This window comes from Aspergillus melleus (assembly GCF_016097325.1).
Source record: "Aspergillus melleus strain CBS 546.65 chromosome Unknown contig8, whole genome shotgun sequence".
Taxonomy (NCBI): Eukaryota; Fungi; Ascomycota; class Eurotiomycetes; order Eurotiales; family Aspergillaceae; genus Aspergillus; species Aspergillus melleus.
The window spans coordinates 1,527,356-1,548,176 of NW_025763377.1; the positions used below are offsets into that span (position 1 = coordinate 1,527,356).

At 51.4% G+C, this 20,821-nt stretch overlaps 8 protein-coding genes across 8 annotated transcripts; 2 read left to right on the forward strand and 6 right to left on the reverse strand.

Annotated features, from left to right (window-relative positions):
- Nucleotides 1–1,669: 1,669 nt before the first annotated feature.
- On the forward strand, nt 1,670–2,089 carry LDX57_012570 (uncharacterized protein; the record flags this gene model as incomplete). Its single annotated transcript, XM_046094317.1, has 1 exon — nt 1,670–2,089. The coding sequence occupies one exon, from the start codon at nt 1,670–1,672 to the stop codon at nt 2,087–2,089; it is 420 nt and encodes a 139-aa protein (XP_045950296.1).
- Nucleotides 2,090–2,873: 784 nt separating this feature from the next.
- LDX57_012571 (uncharacterized protein) lies at nt 2,874–3,548 on the reverse strand (the record flags this gene model as incomplete). The annotated part of the gene is made up of 2 exons (XM_046094318.1): nt 2,874–2,904; nt 3,034–3,548. 2 exons carry the CDS (start codon nt 3,546–3,548, stop codon nt 2,874–2,876), a joined length of 546 nt encoding a protein of 181 aa, XP_045950297.1.
- A 508-nt stretch (nt 3,549–4,056) lies between these two features.
- On the reverse strand, nt 4,057–4,602 carry LDX57_012572 (uncharacterized protein; the record flags this gene model as incomplete). The annotated part of the gene is made up of 4 exons (XM_046094319.1): nt 4,057–4,247; nt 4,299–4,399; nt 4,447–4,498; nt 4,554–4,602. 4 exons carry the CDS (start codon nt 4,600–4,602, stop codon nt 4,057–4,059), a joined length of 393 nt encoding a protein of 130 aa, XP_045950298.1.
- Nucleotides 4,603–4,780: 178 nt separating this feature from the next.
- LDX57_012573 (putative haloacid dehalogenase-like hydrolase) lies at nt 4,781–6,122 on the reverse strand. The gene is made up of 5 exons (XM_046094320.1): nt 5,852–6,122; nt 5,725–5,757; nt 5,422–5,631; nt 5,153–5,315; nt 4,781–5,099 (listed from the first exon to the last, which is right to left on the reverse strand). The coding sequence occupies exons 1-5, from the start codon at nt 6,031–6,033 to the stop codon at nt 4,917–4,919; spliced, it is 771 nt and encodes a 256-aa protein (XP_045950299.1). The 5' UTR covers nt 6,034–6,122; the 3' UTR covers nt 4,781–4,916.
- A 408-nt stretch (nt 6,123–6,530) lies between these two features.
- On the forward strand, nt 6,531–7,526 carry LDX57_012574 (uncharacterized protein; the record flags this gene model as incomplete). The annotated part of the gene is made up of 1 exon (XM_046094321.1): nt 6,531–7,526. One exon carries the CDS (start codon nt 6,531–6,533, stop codon nt 7,524–7,526), a length of 996 nt encoding a protein of 331 aa, XP_045950300.1.
- A 181-nt stretch (nt 7,527–7,707) lies between these two features.
- On the reverse strand, nt 7,708–8,813 carry LDX57_012575 (putative metallo-beta-lactamase domain protein; the record flags this gene model as incomplete). The annotated part of the gene is made up of 3 exons (XM_046094322.1): nt 7,708–7,902; nt 7,958–8,615; nt 8,695–8,813. The coding sequence occupies 3 exons, from the start codon at nt 8,811–8,813 to the stop codon at nt 7,708–7,710; spliced, it is 972 nt and encodes a 323-aa protein (XP_045950301.1).
- Nucleotides 8,814–9,354: 541 nt separating this feature from the next.
- Nucleotides 9,355–14,834, reverse strand: LDX57_012576 (uncharacterized protein; the record flags this gene model as incomplete). Its single annotated transcript, XM_046094323.1, has 4 exons — nt 12,362–14,834; nt 11,061–12,298; nt 9,575–10,996; nt 9,355–9,513 (listed from the first exon to the last, which is right to left on the reverse strand). Exons 1-4 carry the CDS (start codon nt 14,484–14,486, stop codon nt 9,355–9,357), a joined length of 4,944 nt encoding a protein of 1,647 aa, XP_045950302.1. The 5' UTR covers nt 14,487–14,834.
- Nucleotides 14,835–18,213: 3,379 nt separating this feature from the next.
- On the reverse strand, nt 18,214–20,288 carry has1 (ATP-dependent RNA helicase HAS1; the record flags this gene model as incomplete). The annotated part of the gene is made up of 5 exons (XM_046094324.1): nt 18,214–18,462; nt 18,522–18,782; nt 18,838–19,477; nt 19,530–19,611; nt 19,685–20,288. The coding sequence occupies 5 exons, from the start codon at nt 20,286–20,288 to the stop codon at nt 18,214–18,216; spliced, it is 1,836 nt and encodes a 611-aa protein (XP_045950303.1).
- Nucleotides 20,289–20,821: the final 533 nt, after the last annotated feature.

Here is a 20,821-nt window from a genome sequence, read left to right on the forward strand (position 1 = left end):
TCGATGGCAAAGCATTCAGAAGAGTCTCTGCTACCAGCATTTGCTAATCCAATGACAACTGATCATTACTTTCCTGAAGAATCGAAGATAAAGCAGGGACCTGTGCAAACTATTTGCTATCTACGAATGGCAACAGAAGAAACATGTCTTCGCAGCCATTGCCTAGTTATCAACCCGAATGTTCACGAAAGACTACACAGATTGCTACTTAGCTGTGTTCTAATCTTCCCGTCAGCGTGAGACAATGTCAGCTTTCGAAGAAGCTTTCGAACACATTTCGAACCATAAAAGCAGTCGACACGACAAAGTAATTAACTTTAATTATTGTATTTTACAATAGCAAAACCGCAATTGCAGGGGTCAATAGAATATCGAGTGGTCCCTAACAAAAGGTATATGCATACCAGATGCAGTCGGATATACGACCTCCAACAACAACATGACTGCTTTCACCCGACAAACCACGGAAAATGCAGATTATATCTTAGAATTTGATCTATATAATTACTGATAAAGATGACATACCGCGGCATTTCGATCGTAATGGAGGCCAAGAAGCCCTCGGACCTTCCTGCGAACATTGGCGTATTGAGTACGCAATATAAGTACGGCATGTGGGACGGCGAATGTCGATAAGCAACGACGTAATGATATCACCAACACCAACATCACATTGTGCCGGGTTCTCTCCCTTTCCGAAAGATCAAGGACCGTCTTGCAGAAGACCAGTGATGTTCAATACACACAGCAACGATTGAATGAGAAAGAAGACCAGTTAAGATGCATTGTGAGTCTCTATCCACAGTCATAATTGCAAAATACTAACGCCTGTTAGTGCAGAGAAAGGTACAGGGTAATCTCATTGTGGCAGGCGCCGCAATTGCAGCCCAGAGGTGACAGTTGCGGTGAGAACTGAACGGGATCCTATGTGTAAGGGGGAAGATCGCTCTTTTGGTGTCGAAGAGTGGAAAAGATGGCTTAAGCCCCCAAAATACGTTTACTTGAGTGACCTCCAGGTGGCATATATCCTCGCGCACCCTAGACCGACAGCCTGCCATGATGCCGACATGTGGTGGGCCAACGATTTCACTAAACAACGTACGGTCCGTTGTCAACGCATTCAAGAGGTATACCGGCGGTGGTAGCTGGGCAGAAGAGAGTGATGGCCACCACGGTCTGGACTCCCCGGGGACGCCGTCACCGAGGAAGATTCTAGGTGGGTGGGCGGGTTCATATCCGCATATAGACTTCAACGCAAGTGTTGTGAGCCCCCCTCGCCCCCCTCGCCCCCCCCGCCCCCCCAAGGCTTGACATCATTACTCTACCGGAGGCTCGTGCTTCCAAAAGAAGAAAAAAGTGTTTGGCATTGGCAAAGGTATGTGGATCCCACCATGTACGTTTCTAGATATTGGCTTGCTAATGATTCTGAAACGACTGAAGCACCCGAAGCACCCCAAATCGCCCCTAAAGACCTCGAGGCGGAAAGCGAAGCCGTGGTAAATGCAGCTCTTATAGTATTCTTAGGTTCCATCGGAAGCATTCTGGGACCTCGCGATTTAGAGTAGACTCTACGCCGCATCCACTTCCGCGCCGCCTTCAAGAACGCGTTCTACAACGCATACTTAGATGGGGGTTGACGACCAGCGAGGGCTCTTTTTCGATTTTTCAAATGGTACACTGGGGTTTTTGCAGCTCACAAAGGATTTCTTCCAGGCTATTCGACGACGCAGATACTCGGAGCTCGGCTTGTCAACGCACCCATGCAGAAAATGCGCCATATGTTCTAGAATGGAACAATGCCCGAAAAGCCATCCCGCAGGTCGCGGGTGAGTTCCAGAATGTCCTACAGCCTCACATAAACGCCGCTGTCGACGAGGAGATGAAGAACCTGGATGATACCTCGGACACGACAGCGGCCGCGGCGGTAAAGGTGATCACGGAGGGACGGGTCCTGGCAGACGCGGCCGCCCGGCTGCTACAGGATGTGCTGGGCCAGACAACGAGCCGCCTCCTCTTCTCCGGCCACATTAGGCACAGTCGCACGAGCTATGCGCGGGGATGCTCCCTAACAGGCAGCGTCGCCGAATAATCGGTAAGACCCGAGACCCCAAAGCTTCGATTCGAGGAAGTCGACGCGCTAAACAGTCTTCAATCTAGGCCAAATTGCTTCCTATATGCGCCAGTCGCATGTCCGGTACGGATTTCTGTCGACATATGAGTGGACAATACCCATTCCTGCGGCATGTGGAAATGGACAGAGGAAAATGGAGACTGGAATATAGCACGATAATTTCGAAGTCTGCCTTCGCTCAAGGGGGTGAAGAGGGAATAACCCTGCGAGAAGGATATGTTTTAGTGCAGGGGACGTTTCGTGGGCGAAAACCCAAAATTTCGTCTGCTAAGCGGGTTATATTGTGACCATTTGGCAGCACGTTTCGAGCCGATGCTTCTACAGAGACAGTGCAGCCTGGTTTTACGTTTCTCCAGGTAGGCTTCTCTCGATGAGCCTACCTTCGCCTGCCCTAAACAAAGAACCGTTTAGAGCTTCCCCATGCCCAAAGATATTATCTGTCTGGTTGACATCCTCTTCTATGCTCAGTCCAGAGGCTCTGCCCTTGGTGGAATATACAGAGCACACTGCCTCAACAGCAATACCAAGGCTAAATCAGACACTGAACACTGTGACGTTCGTGGAGTTTCCAGATACTGCTGCAACGTCTAGAGCGCGGCGCCACCCTTTGGACACGGGCATGCTTGCAGGCTTTTTGGACTCGATAATGGAATTAGCACAAACAATGGTGCTAAGTCTTTCTGCAGATTAATGCTTGAAGAATAGGCACCACCCGCGGCCTCAACGGAACGGTTTTAAAGCCTTACACATCCATGTCAACGAACTCTTCATAACTAGATAAGATGATAGCTAGGAAAGGGCAAGAGTGTATCTAGGATGTTTATAATAATATAATTGATTCTAACGAAAGTAAAGCCTTGCATGCCCTCAAGAAACTAACTTACACACGCCGTCAAACATACGGCCATACTTTCCTATGCAGTTCCCTCCGCTCATCGTTCTCCGCCAACTCAACAAATCTATCCTTGAATATGTTATTCACCTTTTTAGCATGTTCATAGTATTCCGGACGTACCATCCCGCCCAACGGAATGAGTCCTTCATCTTGCAGCTGATGCATAATATCCGAAATTCCTTCGAGAAGTTCCATCTCGCTTTGGTGCTCTAGTAGCTCCTCGTTCGTGAAATTGATCGGACATAGATCCTCACGGCGGCTTATGTCGTCCCAACGAGCCACAACTCTAATCAAGGTATTACGTAGCGAGAAAAGATCTTCGCGGTCCCAGCAGCCAGGTACCAAATGAATAGGGTCGGTCCTAACAGTGAGGTAAGGTTCGCAGAGAACCTTCCACCGTTGTGGGTCTGCCCTTCTAGCCGTATCACAATAGTGGTCAAGAAGTCGTTTCTCCGATGCGTACTGATCCGAGTGCTTCGGGGCCGACAGTTCCAGCATTGGTGGGCAAAGCCGTTGCATCATAACGGGGGAAGTACAAGCGAGCTGCCAGTCTATGATGCTGGTGATCTGATTGGTCTTGGGGTCGACAAAAATATTATCAAGGTGCAAGTCTGGGTGCGAAATCCTATTGGCTTGCTCTGTGCTCATTGCACTAGACACCAAGTATGGAGCGATTGCTAGATAGCGTGTGAGGAGCGAAACATAATCATCTGGCGTTTCGTAGTGTTCCATTGACCGGTGGAAATTCATCCTCGGCGCTGCGTGTGATGTTGCCCATTCGATTTCGTTCTTTCCAATGGCTGTAGTGTAATCGGTAGCGTTATTCCCTGCACTAATATTAGGCTGTAAACACTACGGCCCCACGTCACAGAAGCATACATGGTCCTCTATCCAGATTCATTGACACCCGTTCCCCTGCCCAAAGCCTAGGATTGGTTGACGGCCCGATAGCAAAATAAGGCAACTTGCTCTTATGACCAAGCGATGAGGTCGCAGTGGAGCTAAGCCGCTCATAGCTGCATGACCTTGATTACTTAGAACGGAACCTGTAGCGAACAACTTCACCTACCAGGTGGCGGGTCGCAACCTCTGATGCCACTGTGAAGAAGGCGGGGCCTGCATTGGGATTGGGTAATCGGGCGACTATTTCATCGCCGGAGCTCATGGTCAACACGAAGGCTTTGTTGAATTGCCCTTCCACACACTTGAGAAGCTTGACACCTATAGTCAACAAGTCAGCTTACGATATTTGGGTCGTAGGATGATTGTTACATTCATTTCCTCCATGCCCGCTCGCCTTTACGGATGCATCCACTAGCGCCTGCAGGTTCAATTTACGGTAGCGCATGGCGAGCTTGCGAGGTTCTTCGGTCCTAAGAGTCATTAGCCACGTATAGGCACGGTCCGGTACATCACATACAGCCACCTATATCGCTCGTATCTGTACAGGTCGGCCTCGTCGATCCGCACCTCTACCGGTCAGATTAGTAGTTTCTAGGATGGGCTCCCCAGGGATTCGGGAATCACCTGAACCGTCTTCCGTGGCTTTCCACAGAGGTATAGTCACAGATTGCATTTTCGTGGCTGTTGTAGAGTATCGAAAAGCTGTGAAATGCGGCGGAGGCCGGCGAGAAGTCCCCATCAAGCAGAAGGGTCGCATCATGGTTCTTTGTCAGGAAGGGGAATGTACACACGGAAGTATGTGCAGTACAACGGAGGTAGGTATCACAGCAAGCTCAGACCCCTGCCGCATCACGTGAAACAATCCCTTGCCCCCCTTCCTGTGGCAGTATAGACATTTTCAATTTAATCGCATCTACAGTAACAGGCTTAGATCAAAGTGGTAAAACGCTCTTGCGGGCTAACATGGGAACTATTGCGTCTATACAACTAATTGCCACCTCTATGTCCAATGAATCCCTGCTCTAGAATCTCAATCAAATCGTCTAACCGCTCAATCCAGATATCTGTATGTTCATGATCCTTCAAATAGGCGTTAAACTCATTCGCCAGTAAGACTGTTGCTGCACCAGCGGTGTGACCCGCCGTCATGTCGTCGATACTATCTCCTACCTACATCTATATTAGCCGTTAGGTTTGGAGAACCGCCAAAGAGAACAACTCACCATGATCAAATTTTCCGCTCGATTCTCCATTCCCCATTCGGTGGCTATGTACAAGATGCCAGCCGGATCAGGCTTCGGCATCAAACCAGGCGTCTCGCGCGTGATAATTGGCAGGAAGACGTGTTCTGGGAGGAAGCTCTCTAGGAGCCGGGTGACGGGTGTTCTGCCAACGTATTTAGTATCAACATCCACTACGACCATTCATGTCCCAACAGAAAAAAGAACGAAAGGGGGCGGGAAAAGATTCGGAAGCAGAGGAAAGCACGTACTCAAAATTCCGCGTACACAAAGCCCGCGGAATCCCCCTCTTCTGCAAATAATCCATCAGCTCGACAAGTCCCGGCTGCGCCTGCTGGTGCTGCATAGCGCGGCGCTCGACGGTCCGGATCTTTTCAGCCGCGATCTCGCGCTCCTCGGCTGTTGGGAGGCGCTGGATGTGGTGCAGGATGTCGACGGATTTAGGGATTCCGAGGGCTGCTCTGGTGAGTGTTAGTATGGGAGGGTTGGATTTCCCTCATGGTGGTTGGGATGCTAGAGAATAAGTAGATAGAAAGGAGGACATGTATACGTACCGCATTTCAGCAAACATGTAATTCTGCGGAAGGCTGTGGAGTTCTACATTAGCTTGTCACCTGTCACCGCTAAGTACGTTTTTATTTCATTTTTTTTTGAAAAGAATGGACAAAATAAAGAACAGACCATAGTGTCCCATCGACGTCAAATACCATGCCCTTGAGGATTGGCGCTCCTGATGACCCCGATTGACGTTGCGGATCAAGCGGTGCGAACCGTCGACGCAGAGGGGAGCTTGCTCCGCCGGCAACCGGAGCAGAAGACATGAATCGGGGTCGAGGAAGGGATCTCAACCGGGGAAAGATCATAGAATACGTATTATTTTAAGTGCGGAGCGGTGTTGCCTAGGATAGAGTGAAAGCGATGAACAGGATGAGGTTGAGGAAAGGTGATGGATGATCGACGGAAGGATTGGCGGGGTGGAGCTGCTGCGGGATGTGGATTGGCGGGGCGCGTGGTGCCATCACTATGTTGTTCTCAGTCTAGGGAATCAAATTACTGATTTAGCATGGAGTATGGAGGGGAGAGGAATATGCGACTATTTGCTATGTGCTGACACGTCTTTCTCCCAAGGAAAGTATCAATTAGGGTTCGCGAGATCCCGTGCTATGAGAGTCTGTATGGAAGCATCGCTCTTTCCTCGTAAACGGCTTCTCTTCCTCATACTTATCGAACAACAATCCCTCTCTCATCCTACCCAAATGAATCCTCCAGCATCCTATCCCTTATCCCTAATCATCACCTTCCTCACCATCATCTTCATCGCATCTTCAATCGAAACCTAACCCAAAAAATCCACTTCATCATGGAAACAAACAGACCCCAAGACCGCGACATAATCTACAATCCCAACATTATCTCCAGCAGCCAAGTCATCGGACTCGTCTACGACCTCATCGTCCTCAAGCTCCTACATGTCGCGACCGTCATCATCCGCGTCATTAACGGGCCCCAAGCGGAATCCACAAATCCCTTGCGCTGGGCCATCTCTCGGCGGGAGCTGCTGATCACTGAGGTCCTTCTGGCGACGTTTTTCAGATACGATACCGTGATTGATGATCCGGCGGAAAGGGACCGAGTGCCTGGCACAGGACCAGGAAATGGAGCGGAAACTGGGGCGGGGACTGGAGCTGTCGTCAGGGGTGGACCTGTGCCTGTAACTGGTGGACCTGTACCCATATCTAGGCCTGTTTTATCGCCGACCCCTCAGAATCCAGCCAATGATATGATGCGTGTGCCTCAGGAGGGTGATCTCAAGCTCGAGGAATTTCAGGCAGCTGTGGGAGGTGACGGGGCGAGTCCGAGTCCGAGTCCGTTGGTGCGTCTTGCTTCGACCGGGTCGACTGCACGGGCCGAGTCGCTGGGTTCGTCGGAGAGGTTGAGAGTCGAGGGGAACGAGCTCGAGCGCGGAATGCTAGGTACTGTCCCGAGGGTTGAAAACAGCTCGTTCACTCGCCCGATTCTGAGCCATTCAACTTCTGTTGTGTTTGATCGAGCTACTGAGGGTACTCAAACCCGCTCGGATTACGGTGGACTCAACCGCCATCGCACGGTCAATTGGATTGCCCAGTACCCTGTCACGGATGTTGAAGCGCATCCTATCTCCCTGCGACGACACCACGGCCTGACCGAGGCTCAGCTGGTCCAGGAGAGGAAGAGACTGAAACTCTGGCGATCTGCTGACGACCGGTACGCGAGCGCCGATGGATTGGAGTTGGGAGCGATGGGTATCTCGGACACAACACGGCGTGGTATGCGCATCAGAAGCGTGACTTCAGTGAGACCGTTTTCCGAGGTGTAGACAGAAACCATATCTTGTGGTATTCTTCTTTGACTTTTAGGATCCATGCTTTTGGACATTCATTTTTACCTGCACTACCTGTACCATCGAGCAGAAATAACTGGCAGATTCTATCTGACCCTGATGTCATGATTCGTGTATAACATAACAAGATCAGTATGCATTAGCGTTTCAATTAAGTTCATGAGCACACTTCCTGATGAATCGCATGATCCAGATATCCCATGGCCTTGACAATGATCTTGGCACTTTCCAGCACGCGTTCCCTGCTGTTGCCATATGTTTCTGACCCAGGAAAAGCCCCGTATGTATCGTCGAAGTCGGTATGTGCAATCGCCTTCCAGATATTATGCACTTCATCCGGAGGAAGAGGTATCTATATCGTCAACACCAAGCCTGAACAAGAAGAGAGACTGAAAGAAAAAACATACCATATTCGGAATCGACCACATAAACGAGAACGAAGTCGTTCCTGGCTCGCGATCAACATGATACACTCCACTCGGCACCACGAAGATGGTATCCGCCACCATCAACGACCGTTTCGATTTCCACCATAGCACCGAACTTCCGGGGAAATGGCCTCCGGTTTTGATCGCCACGATGTCTGCCTCTCCATCTTCCTCTGCTTTCTCCCCAGCACTCCCAGCACTCGCAGATTGAATCGAAGAAGACCCTAAAGACAAACCCAAACCCAATTCCAAAACCCCTCCCTCCCAAAATACCTGCCCCTTCCACCTCCGAACCGCCCACTCCTTATCCTCCCCCGACATATACACCTGACACCCAAAAGTCTCCGCCCAAACCAAATGCGTACTAAAATAATGCGGATGCGAGATGATGATCGCATCGAGACCACCTAGCTCGTTTATCCTGTCCACAGTCTCTTCATCTATGTAGGTTAGACAGTCCCAGAGGATGTTCCTTCCCGAGGGCAAACGACAGAGGAGTGCGCGTTGGCCGATGGCGAGTTTGGGCGTTGTTTGAATGGAGATGAGGGTGGTGGGGTGCTTGGAGGAGGGGGTGAATGTGTTGGTGTATTTCTTTTCTTTGTCGGATTGAAGGGCGCGGAGGGTTGTCCAGTTTTGACTGTTTTTGGTTCCCCAAGTAAGTATATTGTTTGGGGTTGAGGGGATTTGGGGGGAAAGTTATATAGAAGAGGGCTCACCCAGTCGGTGGGATGTATTGGCGTGAATCGTCGCAGATTTTACATGAAGAGGGCGCCGTCGAGGTGGGGTATTGGATGCCGCAGGCGGTGCAGATGATGAGGTCTAAGGGGTCGGTCATTTTGAAAGAGATGATCGTGCCACTGAATGTTGATGATGATGGATAGGGAAGAGGATGAAAGAGAGGGTTTAAAATAAATTAAGAGAGAAGATAGAAGTTGGAGAAGTTGACTGCGGGGAACCCAAAAGTGGGGATGATCATCTAGAAACCCCCAACTTTGTTTCTTCGTCATACGTGCAGAACAAATAATTCAGGTCGAGATCGCATTCAGCATTATCAGCATTATGCCGCTCAGCTAGACCTCGTCAACTCCGGTCATGATAAAAAATGTGCAGAGGAGAAGGGAATCACTATGTGGACATCGAATTGAATACAAGGTATGAGAAAGAAAAAAGCACAAAATCGCAAATCACAAGTTTACAGCCTCTCTTCCATCGCTTAGCTGGCTCGCATTTCATCGAATAAAAAACAAGTCTCATCAAATATGCACGGACGCTGGCCATAACCTGTGGGTAGAAGAAGTTGAAAAACCAAAAGAAACAATCATAAAGTCGTAAAACAGAAAACAAAATATTGCAAGACCATTTATGGCCAATATTAATCAATAAACATGCTCATCGTCGATCTGATCGGGACTGCCACGATAGTAGCTTCTCTTCCGCCGTCCAGGGCTGTTGGGATTCCCCGAGGTCAAAGGACGAGGTCCCGTAGGCTTCCGGGTAGGAGGCGGCGTGCTGCGAGGAGAGCGCATCGCAGAGCTCTATAGACAATAATTAGCGACTGAAATGCTTCAAGCGGTTTAGGACACGGCGAATGCTTACCCGAGAAGCAACGCGATCCGCGTAAGATCTGTCCTCGTCTCCAATACTGCTCTTGGGACCCCGCTCGGGAATCAATGGCCCATCATCTCGGATCTTCGGCGGCCTGGGTGGCCCTCCTGTGCGGGAGCTGGCCTCGGAGTACCCTGCGTCCGAAATGGGAGATAGACGACTGGCGCCACTGTGTCGCTGGTTGTTGGAGTGGACGCCTGACAGGCTGGGATTGGACCCCCACTGATCTACGGGGATGCCGTACGCCTGTGCCTGGGTTTCTAGTGCACTCTGGTATCGCCCTGTAGGACCCTGCCGCGGCTGGGGATGCTGGAGATCGAGACTATCTCGATGGGCCTGATATTTCGGTGCTTCGGAGAGCTGCGACGGCACCAACGGTGATGGAGGACGGTTCTCCTGTCGCTGATCATCTAGAGTGTAAGTGGACCGTATCCTGTCATCACCTTGGGGATCGTAGTAATCGCCTGCCCGGTACGGTCCGTTAACGTCGGATCCAGAGCGTGAAGCCTCAAAAGACACCCGATCTTTGCGCGCCGGCTGCATGCTGTTTCGGATGTTGTCACCCATCGATGACGCCGTAGTCTTGGACCACCGGGAGATCTTGGGGAAGAACGAGGAGCTGCTGGACTTGTGCTTGCGCGCTTTGTCGCTCGTCTTCGGCGTGGTTTCGTTGCTGAGTGCACCCGAAGCCATGGGAACAGTCCGAGGAGGTGTCGAGACCGGTGCAGACCCGGCCCGTTCATGCCGATTGTTTGGATTCTCCATCGAGGCTAGATGTGGGCTGAGGAACTCGCCTCGCCCATTGACATCTAGTTCCTCTTCGTCCTCCTCATCGGCTTCCGGCACGGTACTCACACGGTGCTCGGGCTCCCTCCTCGTGTTGACCCCCCGCGGCTCCTGGACCGGACGAGAGAAGGTGGACAGATATCCGGAGTGGTTATCAGAAGAAGTTCCGGCGTGACCATCGGGTTCGTAGCCCTCGGGGTCCACGCTAGGGGCTCGGTTGCTTCTGCGCATCAGCTGATCGTCTTGGCCAGTGCGTAGGATTTCGACCTCGTCTAGAAGCTGTTCTAACATGTCCTCGATGCGGCCGAGGTCGTTGCCAGACTTGAGGCTCAGACCCTTGAGGGCACGCTTGAACACATTCTTTCGCTTGGAGCGCATGTCTTCACCATCTTCGGCAGAGTTCTGACGCGCCCCTCGGGGACCGCTGGCTGGGAGTGGGCGCGGTCCACCGAGAGCTCGGAACGTGCGGTCATGCTGCCGGTCACTCGACTCCATGAGGAGATCATCCTGCTGGGAAATGAACTTTTTCATCTCTTCGAAAGAGTTGCGCATCTCGGCTGCGCTTCGCACTAGAGTCACAAGGATCTCCGTATCCCGAGCATTTCGCTGGGCATCGCGAACGGTGAGCTGTATTTGAATATTAGCAAAAGGCAGAGTTTTCTGAGTTGCACTGATAATAAAAAAGACTTACGTGGTCCATGAGTGCCACAATATCCTTGGACTGGATTCGCTCAATCCCCCGACCTGTTGCGCTATCATACAAGGGCGAACCAACTCCCTGAGAGTAGCCACTGAGTTGGCGCGGGTGATCACCGGTAGGGCTATCAAACAGGCCCATGCCGCCAAATCCCTTGGGCTCGGGGGTGTCATTGCTGGGGGAGAGAGGGTTGGCGGCAGATACATAACCCTCGTCCTTATTTCCCGGGGGCGTGCCGAACAACTGCCCTCTCGGGTACTGCTGATCGTAGTAAGCAGCACCACTGGGGTCATAGTCGTTGGCGTAATAGTCTTGGTAACCGGGTTGCTGTTGATCCATTGGATCCAAGCCAAGGCCTGCGCTGCCAGCAGCGGCGCCCGTGTTGTCGAAGAGAGGGGATTGATCACCTCTAGACGGTGTTTGATCATACGCCGCCCAGCCGTGGTCATGGGGAACTCCTCCAATGGGCCCCTGGATAATAGATGGATTGGTGTTGATCTCTGATTCTGAATCAGGGCTGCGGTCTGCCATGGGGCTGGGACTCCCGTTGTCATGGTAATCCTCGTGAGCAAACCTAGGAGTTGGCCCCAGGTCATCCAGTGACTGCGTCACACTCTGAGGAGGGGAGGTCGCGCTCATCCGTCGGGGAAAAGAGGTGGCATCCGGGCTCGAGACGTCCTGACGCTGCTTGAGAGGACTTCCGTGCCGGGACCCATGAGATGCTTGGTCCGTCCTTTCCACGGGTTTGGGGCTAGGGCTGCGGCTGTGGTTCTCGACAACCTGTCGGGAGAGATCGGTCTGCGAGCGATTGGCCCCAGACAGATCGGACTTGCCCCCAAGAATAGTAGGATCAAGGAGTGAGGCCACGGCGGACTCCACCGTCGAGGGATGGACGTATTGAGGGTTGGCCCCGATGCCTGCAACAGGATGACCTTGCTTGACTTTTTCCATAAAGTTGACTTCACTGTCGTCGGTGTAACCGGTCATTCTTTTGGCTTCATCGTTGGTAGTCACCGTTTCGGCAATCGAGCTTCGATACGCATGGCCATCGTCCCCGTAGTGGTCATAATGATCGTCATTTTGGTGGCGGTGATCGTCGTAGTCATCTTCTTCCTCTTCATGCCACTTCCGATTGCGCGGGGAAGCCACGGGGGTTGATTCGTAGCCGAGCTCGTGGTCATCATAATCATCATCATGGCGATGTCGTAGGTAATCACTTTGACTTGTGTATTCTGGCCGTGTCGATCTCGCGAGATTAGTGCTTGGAGCGGAGGAAAGGGAGTCGATGGACAAACGTTGTTCCAAACCTCTTTCGTCCGCCGAGTTCGCCTGGCCATCATGGCGAGCCGAGTCCTGCTTGACGTGCGGTTCGCTCTGGTAGCTCGCGACGCTTTGAATCGGGCTGAGTGTGCGTCGACGGTCATTGAACTCGGTATCGTGCTCGGACACGCCAAGGAGGTTCGCCACCGCCGCCGCCGCGATGGCTCCCGCCGCGGCATCTCCGACGGGCGAGTAGCTTTGCTCGCGATCATCATGGTCCGAGGCGCTGTGGATTGACAGATTGTGACTAGACATGTTGCTGTGCTTGAGGTCGTAGCGCGAGTCCATGGGATCGCGGTTCGAAACGCGAGAAGTGGGCGATGTGAGCTGCCTCGGCGACCCGCGAGACACCTCCTGCGTGGCATAACGATTGTCACTGAGTTCCGTAGGCTCGCGGGTCTGCTCTGAGAGCAGGGAATCCCTTGTCATTTCGGATTCGATGGCGCTGCGGAGGGGCATGGGCGCCACGTTGTGTTTTTGGAAGACTAGCTCCGTTTCATTGACACTTCCGGTTCGACTCCGTGGACCGCTCGGCCGACGTCGTTCATTCTTATCGATGCTCGATCGCGAGTCGTGGTGCTTGAGAGCGGCAGCCGTCAGAGCGTTTCCCACACGACCCGCCTTTTCGGCGTCACGCAGACCCCTGCTCCTTTGTCGGCGCAGTTTTTCCTGTTCGGTCAGTTCGGGACGAGAACCCCATTTGACTTGGCTCGTATCGGTGGTCATCTCGCTGTCTCTACTGGGCCTTCGCTCACGCTGCGACGGAACCGAATCTCCCGAGAGGACAATACCTTCGTCTTGGCTGTCCTTGTTGAGGACCACCTTGGGCTTTCTGACGTTGGGAGCACTGGCATGTTTTGAAAGCCGGCGGCCTAGTTCGTCCCGGGACGGGGAACTGGCGGGCGAGTAGGAAGCGCTGATGTCACGTTCGAATTTTGAGGTGTTGGTCATCACCTTTTGGTCCTTCTTTAATTCTTTGAGTTCCGGGAGAATTAGTCGCCGGATGGCATCTTCAACTGTTTCGAGGAGTTTGGGGTTGTTGATAGATGATTTAGAGGTGCCTGATTTGAAGGAATACTGGTCCCCGGATTTGCGATGCGAGGACAACGCCGAAGCGCTCAACAGGCTGGATTCGGGACTCATGTTTTCGTCGTCACCACGGTACGCGGCGAATCGTCGTCGAGGAGATTTGGGATCTGATTCTTGGTAATCACCGCTGTCTCGGTTGTTGTTGTTATATGCTGCCCGCTGCTGCTGGCCTTTGCCGGAGTTGTTCTTGTTGCCGGCGGCTTCGCGGGGATCGTTGCTCAGTTTCTCAGCAACCCGATGGGCAATGCGCTCGGTGCTTAAACTGCGACTTCTCTTGCGGGTGGGTGTTTTGAGGTAAGATTTAGAGTCGGAGCTCTGCTCTCGTTCTAAACTGGAACTGCGTTTTCGTCGGGGACCAGAAGAGGGGGCTTCTAGCATGGAATCCGCGGGCATAGACGAGATATCCGAGGTAGGGTTGAAGTATCTGTCGCGAGAGATGGTGGAGAGCTCGCTGGCCTGGTCACGATTCATGAGCTCAATTTCGACGGGGGAACGGCCAGGGGGACGCTGGTCATCGGAGGCGGATTGGGAGCTAACGCTGTACTCATCAAGGCCGTATTCTTTCGGCTGCGACTTGGCCCGGGGAGGCGAGCTGAGAGAGATGCGACGCGAATACACGGGTTTTCGGCCGCTACCGTGTTCGGTGATCTGGATATGATGATCCTGGTCCTTCAACTTCCTGGAAGACGAAGGAGTGACCCGGACTCGGACACTGGGACGGGAGACCAGGGAGCCAGAACCCTTCCCGCCCTCGAAGTATTCGATGAGCAGGGAGGTCTGGGAGTGTGGCGCCGAACGGGACAGTTTGGAATCGTCGCCGTGGGCACGGTGCCTGCGCTGAGTGGGGATGGTAACGGGACTCCCGTCGTCGGGAATCGAATACGACGTCTTGTCTGTGCGTCGAGATAGGTCAGTTGCCAAATCAGTCCCTGTTGTACTCTCGCCAGTGGTAGTGTCGACAATGGATTCAGTGGGGGCGGGCAAGATCGGTCTGCGCGTATCGACACCCATGACGGAGGATGTGAGCGGCCCTTTGATTTTCACCCAGACGAGACCATAGTCTCTTGATTTTATTTTGCTTGTGATTCTCTCCTCTTCTATTCCTTGTACGATCTAATCGTCCCTTGATCCTTGTCTTGCTCCTCGGGGGAAATTGGTTTTTTTGTTTGGTTCTCTCAGGGGAAACAGGAAAGCGGGCAAAAGGGAAAGAGGATTGAAAACTGGAAGGATGACCAGCGACTGGAACGGAAACCTCCAGGCTGCTAACAGATAGGAAGGTCACTACCGATCGGGCAATCGATATGCAGTAGTTGAAGGTTGAAATAGGGACAGACGAGGAATGTGGGGAACTCGTGGGTCGGAAGGAGGGCAGATGGCAAAGTAGAAAAAAAAAAGAGCGAAAGCAGGAAAGATAGAGAAGCGTACCGTCGTGAAGAATAGATTTGTGCAGGAACACAAAGCAGTTATTGCCAGAAAGAAGAAAGGAAGGCAAGGTCAGACAGGTGTCGAGAGAAAGCGAGAGAGGCGCGGTGGATGTGAAATGCAGCAAGTCGAGTTCAGCCGCCGATCCCTCACTTTTGCTTTGCGGCCAGTCTGCCTGGTACCTTAACTAAAGCCAGACGACGAGATGGAAGAGGGACCGGGATGGTTGGCCGTGACTGTCGGCAGTCGCAGTCGCCTAAACCTGAGGAACAACGGAGGACGGTGAAGGAATCCAACCGGCCTGTCGGACAATTCACAAGGTCATGCCTAATGTCAAGATGCGACACCGCCAGACTGGTTAGAACAAAACTCGATTCCGACCAAATCAGCGCCACCGAAAACAGGGCTCGGATAGTATGGGAAAATGGAAAAAGAATTTCAAAAAGAAAATAAATAAAAATAAAAAAGGTGAAACTGTTAGAGAGAAGGGGGGGAATAAAAAAAAAAGAAAAAAGCAAAAGAAAAGAAAAGAACCAAGGCAGCCGATGGGAGGAGCTTACGGAGTCCGAAAGATTCAAAAAAGACGAAGGCTGGATGGGACCGACGGGGAACGGGCAGCAGAGGATTGGCAGAGAGACCGAGACAGAATCAAGAGAGATGGAGAGAGATGGAGAGAGTCAGGAAGTGCGAGATGCGCTGGTCACTTTTAGCGGCGACAACAAACGCAGCCCCGTTGCAAAACCATCGCCCAGCCTTGTTCTTTTTTAAAAAGAAATTGCCGCGGATCGCATCTGCGGTTTATGATTGTGATTATGAATTATTATTTATCTGACCTACAAGTGATGGATGTTGCATTATTAGGATCGTGACAGGAAATCAGCATCAGCCTGGAGGGTTTCCATTTTTAAGGCTCCAATTCCCATCCCCCACGTCCCTCTCTCGCCCAAAGGTTCAACGTCATGCAAGGCGCCGGATCCCTTTCCTGCGTTCCCTAGGTTTCGTCGTCCCTAGGAGATAAAGCAGACAATCGCAAGTAGCAACATCGAAATCAACATCGTCGTCTTTTCATTTCCCCTCCGTCAATCATCGCAGGCAAGGAGCCGCACTCGGAGATATTTATACCTCCAATGATCCGGAAATGTGACCTGTGTGATTTCTCTCCCAAGCAGGAGTGTCGATGAAACACTTCCGAATCATGGCACGGGGAGTGTGCTGTTCTACAGTACGGAGTAGGTGTTGGTGTTGGTCTTGGTATACACTCTGATCCATCAGATTCACTCCCAACAATACTGCTATAATCAGGGAGAACCACTTTCTGGCATCCAGCAAGGCAAGAAAAGAAAAATCCATCCAGGAACCCAATATCTCAAATCTCACCTCTTCTTCTTCTCCCCCTCACTCGGTGGATCCCTTTCCCCCCCTCCAAGGCCCCGAATGGATCCCAGCCGACTAGACCGACCCAAGGCCAAAGTTGCATTGGTCTCCGGGACGACCGATCACCACCCTTCACGGCGCCATCCATTGGCTCTGCACCTGCCAACTCATCACATCCATCCTTCCACCAGCTCGGCCAGTTGCGTTGATTGGGTCGCACGATGGAATTTCTTTTCCTTATCCCGACTGAAACGGTGGAAAATCATACCTAATTCTTTCTTTCTTCCACCTCTCTCTTCCCGGCTACGTGCTTTTTTCTTTTTCCGGGATGAAGGAAGGAAAAAGGAAGGAAAAGAGGTCGATGAGAGAAAAGTAGACCTAAATTCACTAGCTCTGGTCTCTAGCTCGACTAATTCTCTATTTAAGTAACTTGCGGTGGATCCTTCCCAGCCACCAAGACCAGCCACCGGTCCTTGCTCGCAGTGTAAATCGACGGAGGTTTTGTTGGATCTTGCTTTCTAGAGAAAGAACCTAATGTGATGTGATGTCGAGTGAACATTGCAGTTGCTTACTCCAAGTATTTCCTGTCTGCCTATCTCTCTGTAGAGTGAATGCCAAATAAACAATATAAGCACATCCTCGTACCGTGGTACAACCCCTCCTCTTTCCCTGGTTCTTCAACTCTTATCGGGACTGTACAATGCATGTACTGTACAACTACATCCTCTGCCGTTGGGTACATTTACCTTATGTAGCCCGATTGGAGACTGCGAATGGAAGGGAGCTAGCTAAGGCTGGAAGTCTCTGCATGCTTCGATCTTGATCTCGGCTCATGCGCAGTGCTATACTATATTCCTAGGACTGTCCGGATGTACTGTATCTCTACAGTGCTTTTCATCGACATCGCGAAGAGGAACCGAATCTTCCATTCTTCTATATACATACATACCTGGCTTTCACTCGGTCTCAATCCTAAGATCTCACATTCGGCCGAAGAAAATATGACCCTCCCCCTCCTCTCCCGGTCTTGTGTAACTCTCACTCTCTCGGTTCCCGCGCTCCAAGTCGTATGTGTGAGACCTTTCGTTCCCCTTGTTGTGCAAGAATGAAGGAGTTGAATTTGATTGTGCCATCACGTAGATGATTCATGTCTAACCTCGGGAGAATTTTAGTGATAATTGAGATCTCGACTTCCCATCTCTGATTAGATATAGGTATATAAAGTGGTAAGTATAGGACCGAAGTAGATATCATTGAAAATCTCGAATATCCAATCTCACCCTATCGCCAAGTGATCATTGCCACAGGAGACAAACTACAAAAAACTAAAAGTAAAAAAAAAAAAAAAAAAAAAAGATCTCGTCTGAAATTATGTTTTAACACCCTCCCATCCATCGATCCCACCCTTCCCTCCTTGCCTGTATGCATAAGCACGGTTTTTCATTTCCCCTTGCTTCTTGTAATCTGCAATGTACTCGATGCAGAGAAAGAGAGAGAGGAAGAGAAGCCGAAAAAGACACCGAGAGTTACTTTGAAACAAGTCTGAGCGGGGAGACCTAAATGACCTCTTGGTTTGTTTGCTTTTGTCTCTCGGTGTTAGTCAAGGAGGGTTGGTTGAGTATGGGGTATTTGTGGGGTGTATACCCTAGATATCTTAAACGGGGGAGAGACTAGTATAATAAGAAGAAAAGAAAACTTTTTCTAAATTCTTAATGCAAAGCACCGCACGGAGTATGCAGACAAGACAAGATGAAAAGAAAACAAGTATCGGCGAAAAAAAAGAACAGGTAGTGATATCCACAAAGGCTCTGAACTCCGGTACAAAACTCAGGTGTCAATCGAATCGAACAATCAGATTTGACGTAAAAAAAGAAAACAGATTCAGATAAAGCCATTATTTTCTTCTACTAACTTTACACTCAACCACTCCGCTGGGGTGGAATTAGTCATCCTCGTGCTTCCGCTTGAACTTCAATCCCTTTGGTTGACTGCCGTAGTTTCGTCGGCCTTGTTGCTGCTGCTTCTTGTCCCGGCTGAGACTGGAGCCGAGTTGGATGTCGATGCGTGGCGGTGTGGAGAACCCGAATCCCTTCGCCACCTTGACGAGGTCGATCTTGTGCACGTCGAAGACGGACCGCAGCGAATGCGAGGCGTAGGCCTGGAGGTACGAGCGGTAGCCTTCCTTGGCGGACTGTTTGGATGCAGTTAGCATTTAACTCGAGTGGGACAGGTAGGGCGTGAGAAACTCACCTTGTTCAGGTAGTAGTTCTGCTCGATCAGCTTCTCAAGCTGAGACTGGACGTTAACGATCTTGTTGGAGGGGAAGTCGAATTCAACGACAGGGACTCGGGCCTCCTTGAGGTGCTTCAGGAAGCCGACCTCCGACGGCTGCAAGAACATCAAACTACGACCCTTTCCGTCCTTACCACGCGCCGTACGACCGACACGGTGAATGTAGTCTCTGGTGTCATCAGGAGGGTCATACTGGATGATCCAGTCCACGGCAGGAATCTAGTCAACGGTTAGATAACTCGTAGCAAACGATCAAGGAAGAGTCAACACATACATCCAAACCTCGAGCGGCAACGTCAGTACAAATAAGAGTACCAGACTTGGCGTTGCAGAATTCGAAGAACGTGTTGGTTCGCTTCTGCTGTTTCTGCTTTCCGTGCAGCTCAAGCACGGGTAGGTCGATGTAGTTGAGGAGCTCGGCATGGTATTTGACGCAGTTGCAGCTGGAGAAGAAAACAATGATCTTCTTCTTCGCGTTGCGCTTCAGGAACGAGAAGAGCAGCAAGAAGCGCTTATCGGCCTCGCAGAGAACGTATCCCTGCTCCAGACCTTCCACGGTACTGTGCTCTTTGCGGTGGTCCACGTTGACGTACAAAGGACCGGGTCGGAGAGATATCCGCGCCAAATCCTCAACCTTGGTGGTCTGGGTGGCGGAGAACAGCATGGTTTGCCTGTTGTCGTTGGGCAGAATCTTGACGATCTGACGCATTTCATCTTCGAAACCGACTTCCAGAATACGATCCGCCTCGTCGATGACCAGCGTCTTCAGGTTCTTGTAGATGAAACCCTGGGTGTTTTGCAAATGATCCAGCAGACGTCCCGGCGTCGCAACAAGCAGGTTGACACCCTTGACGAGCTTCTCGGCCTCCGCCCTTCGGTTGGCACCTCCAATTACAATACCGTAGGTTTGAGAACTAAGTTTTAAGTGAGCCCGGAGTGAAATCCAACGATGGTAATAGCACTTACTGGAACTGGCAAAGTTCACGGGCCACTTGGAATATTTGCAAGGCCAACTCGCGTGTGGGGGAGACGATGATGACACCGGTACCTGTAGGCGACAAGCATGTTAGCCACTGTGACGCAGCCTGAAGAAACTCATCACCCATAGAGCCTCAACTTACCGTTTCTCGGCTTGAACCGCAAGGAGCTCAACATCTCGATCGCAGGAATCAAGAACGACAAAGTCTTTCCCGAACCCGTCTTCGCAGCACCAAGAACATCCCGACCAGCAAGCAACGGAGGAATAGCACGTTGCTGGATCTCAGTCATAGTCTCGAAGCCCATTTCCTGGATCGCCTTCATCGTCTTATCCGACAGATTCAACTCCGTGAATTTCTGCGGCTCGCCCTCAACCTGCGGCAGACGGACGGGGTCCGTCGAGGGCAGATCCTCAGCATCACCAGCAGACTCCTCTTTCTCCGCCTCGACCTCCTCAGCGTCGCTATCCTCGTCGTCCTGAGCGGGAGCAGCCTCCTCGTCCGAACCATCCTCGCCGTCGTTCTCGTCCTCGCTGGCCGGCTTCTCCACCTTGCGCTTCTTCAGAGTCGCCTCCTTGGCAGCACTCTTCTTCTTGCTCTTCGCGGAGGTCACCTCCTTCTCGGGAGTCTCGCTCACGGCCGCAGGCGTCGCGGACACATCCTCCTCGGCGGCGGCGCGCGCACTACCTCCATGCTTTCTCTTGCGCTTCTTCGAGATCGACTTCGCGGTATCCACTGGAATCGGCATTTTCGGCGATCGAGTGCAGAGGGACGTTCAATCAAGAAAAACGAAAAAAGAAAAAAAGTTCCCGTCCTCGGATAGGCAGGCAGTTCAGACCCAACTCAAAAGAAATTGAATTGAATCTTTCAATCAGAAAACAGAATGAGACAAATCAAGTCAAAGAAAGAAGCCTCTAGAATAACCAAACTCTAGACGCTAGAATTGCTTCCCTGGAGACAAATGGTGAAGCACGGGCTTGTTCAACGCATGGAAAAAAGTTTTTCTTTATCGCCGTCGCTCGAAATCCCATAATTTTTGGCCGATTTTGCGGGAAGAAAATATCGACCTCCGCGGTCACGTGCTGATAGCGGCTGATAGGGCCGGGCGGTCAGAGAATATTTTCTCAGGCATCCACTTTCCGGATGTGGTAGGCACGGTTTGGATTAAATCTACGAATACTCAATGATGAAGTGGTTTGGAGTCATCTGCTTGATTGACTTGGTGTTGTGGTTGGTGATAGTGGGTTGAACTCATGTGTATGGTATTTAAATGGATTCAAT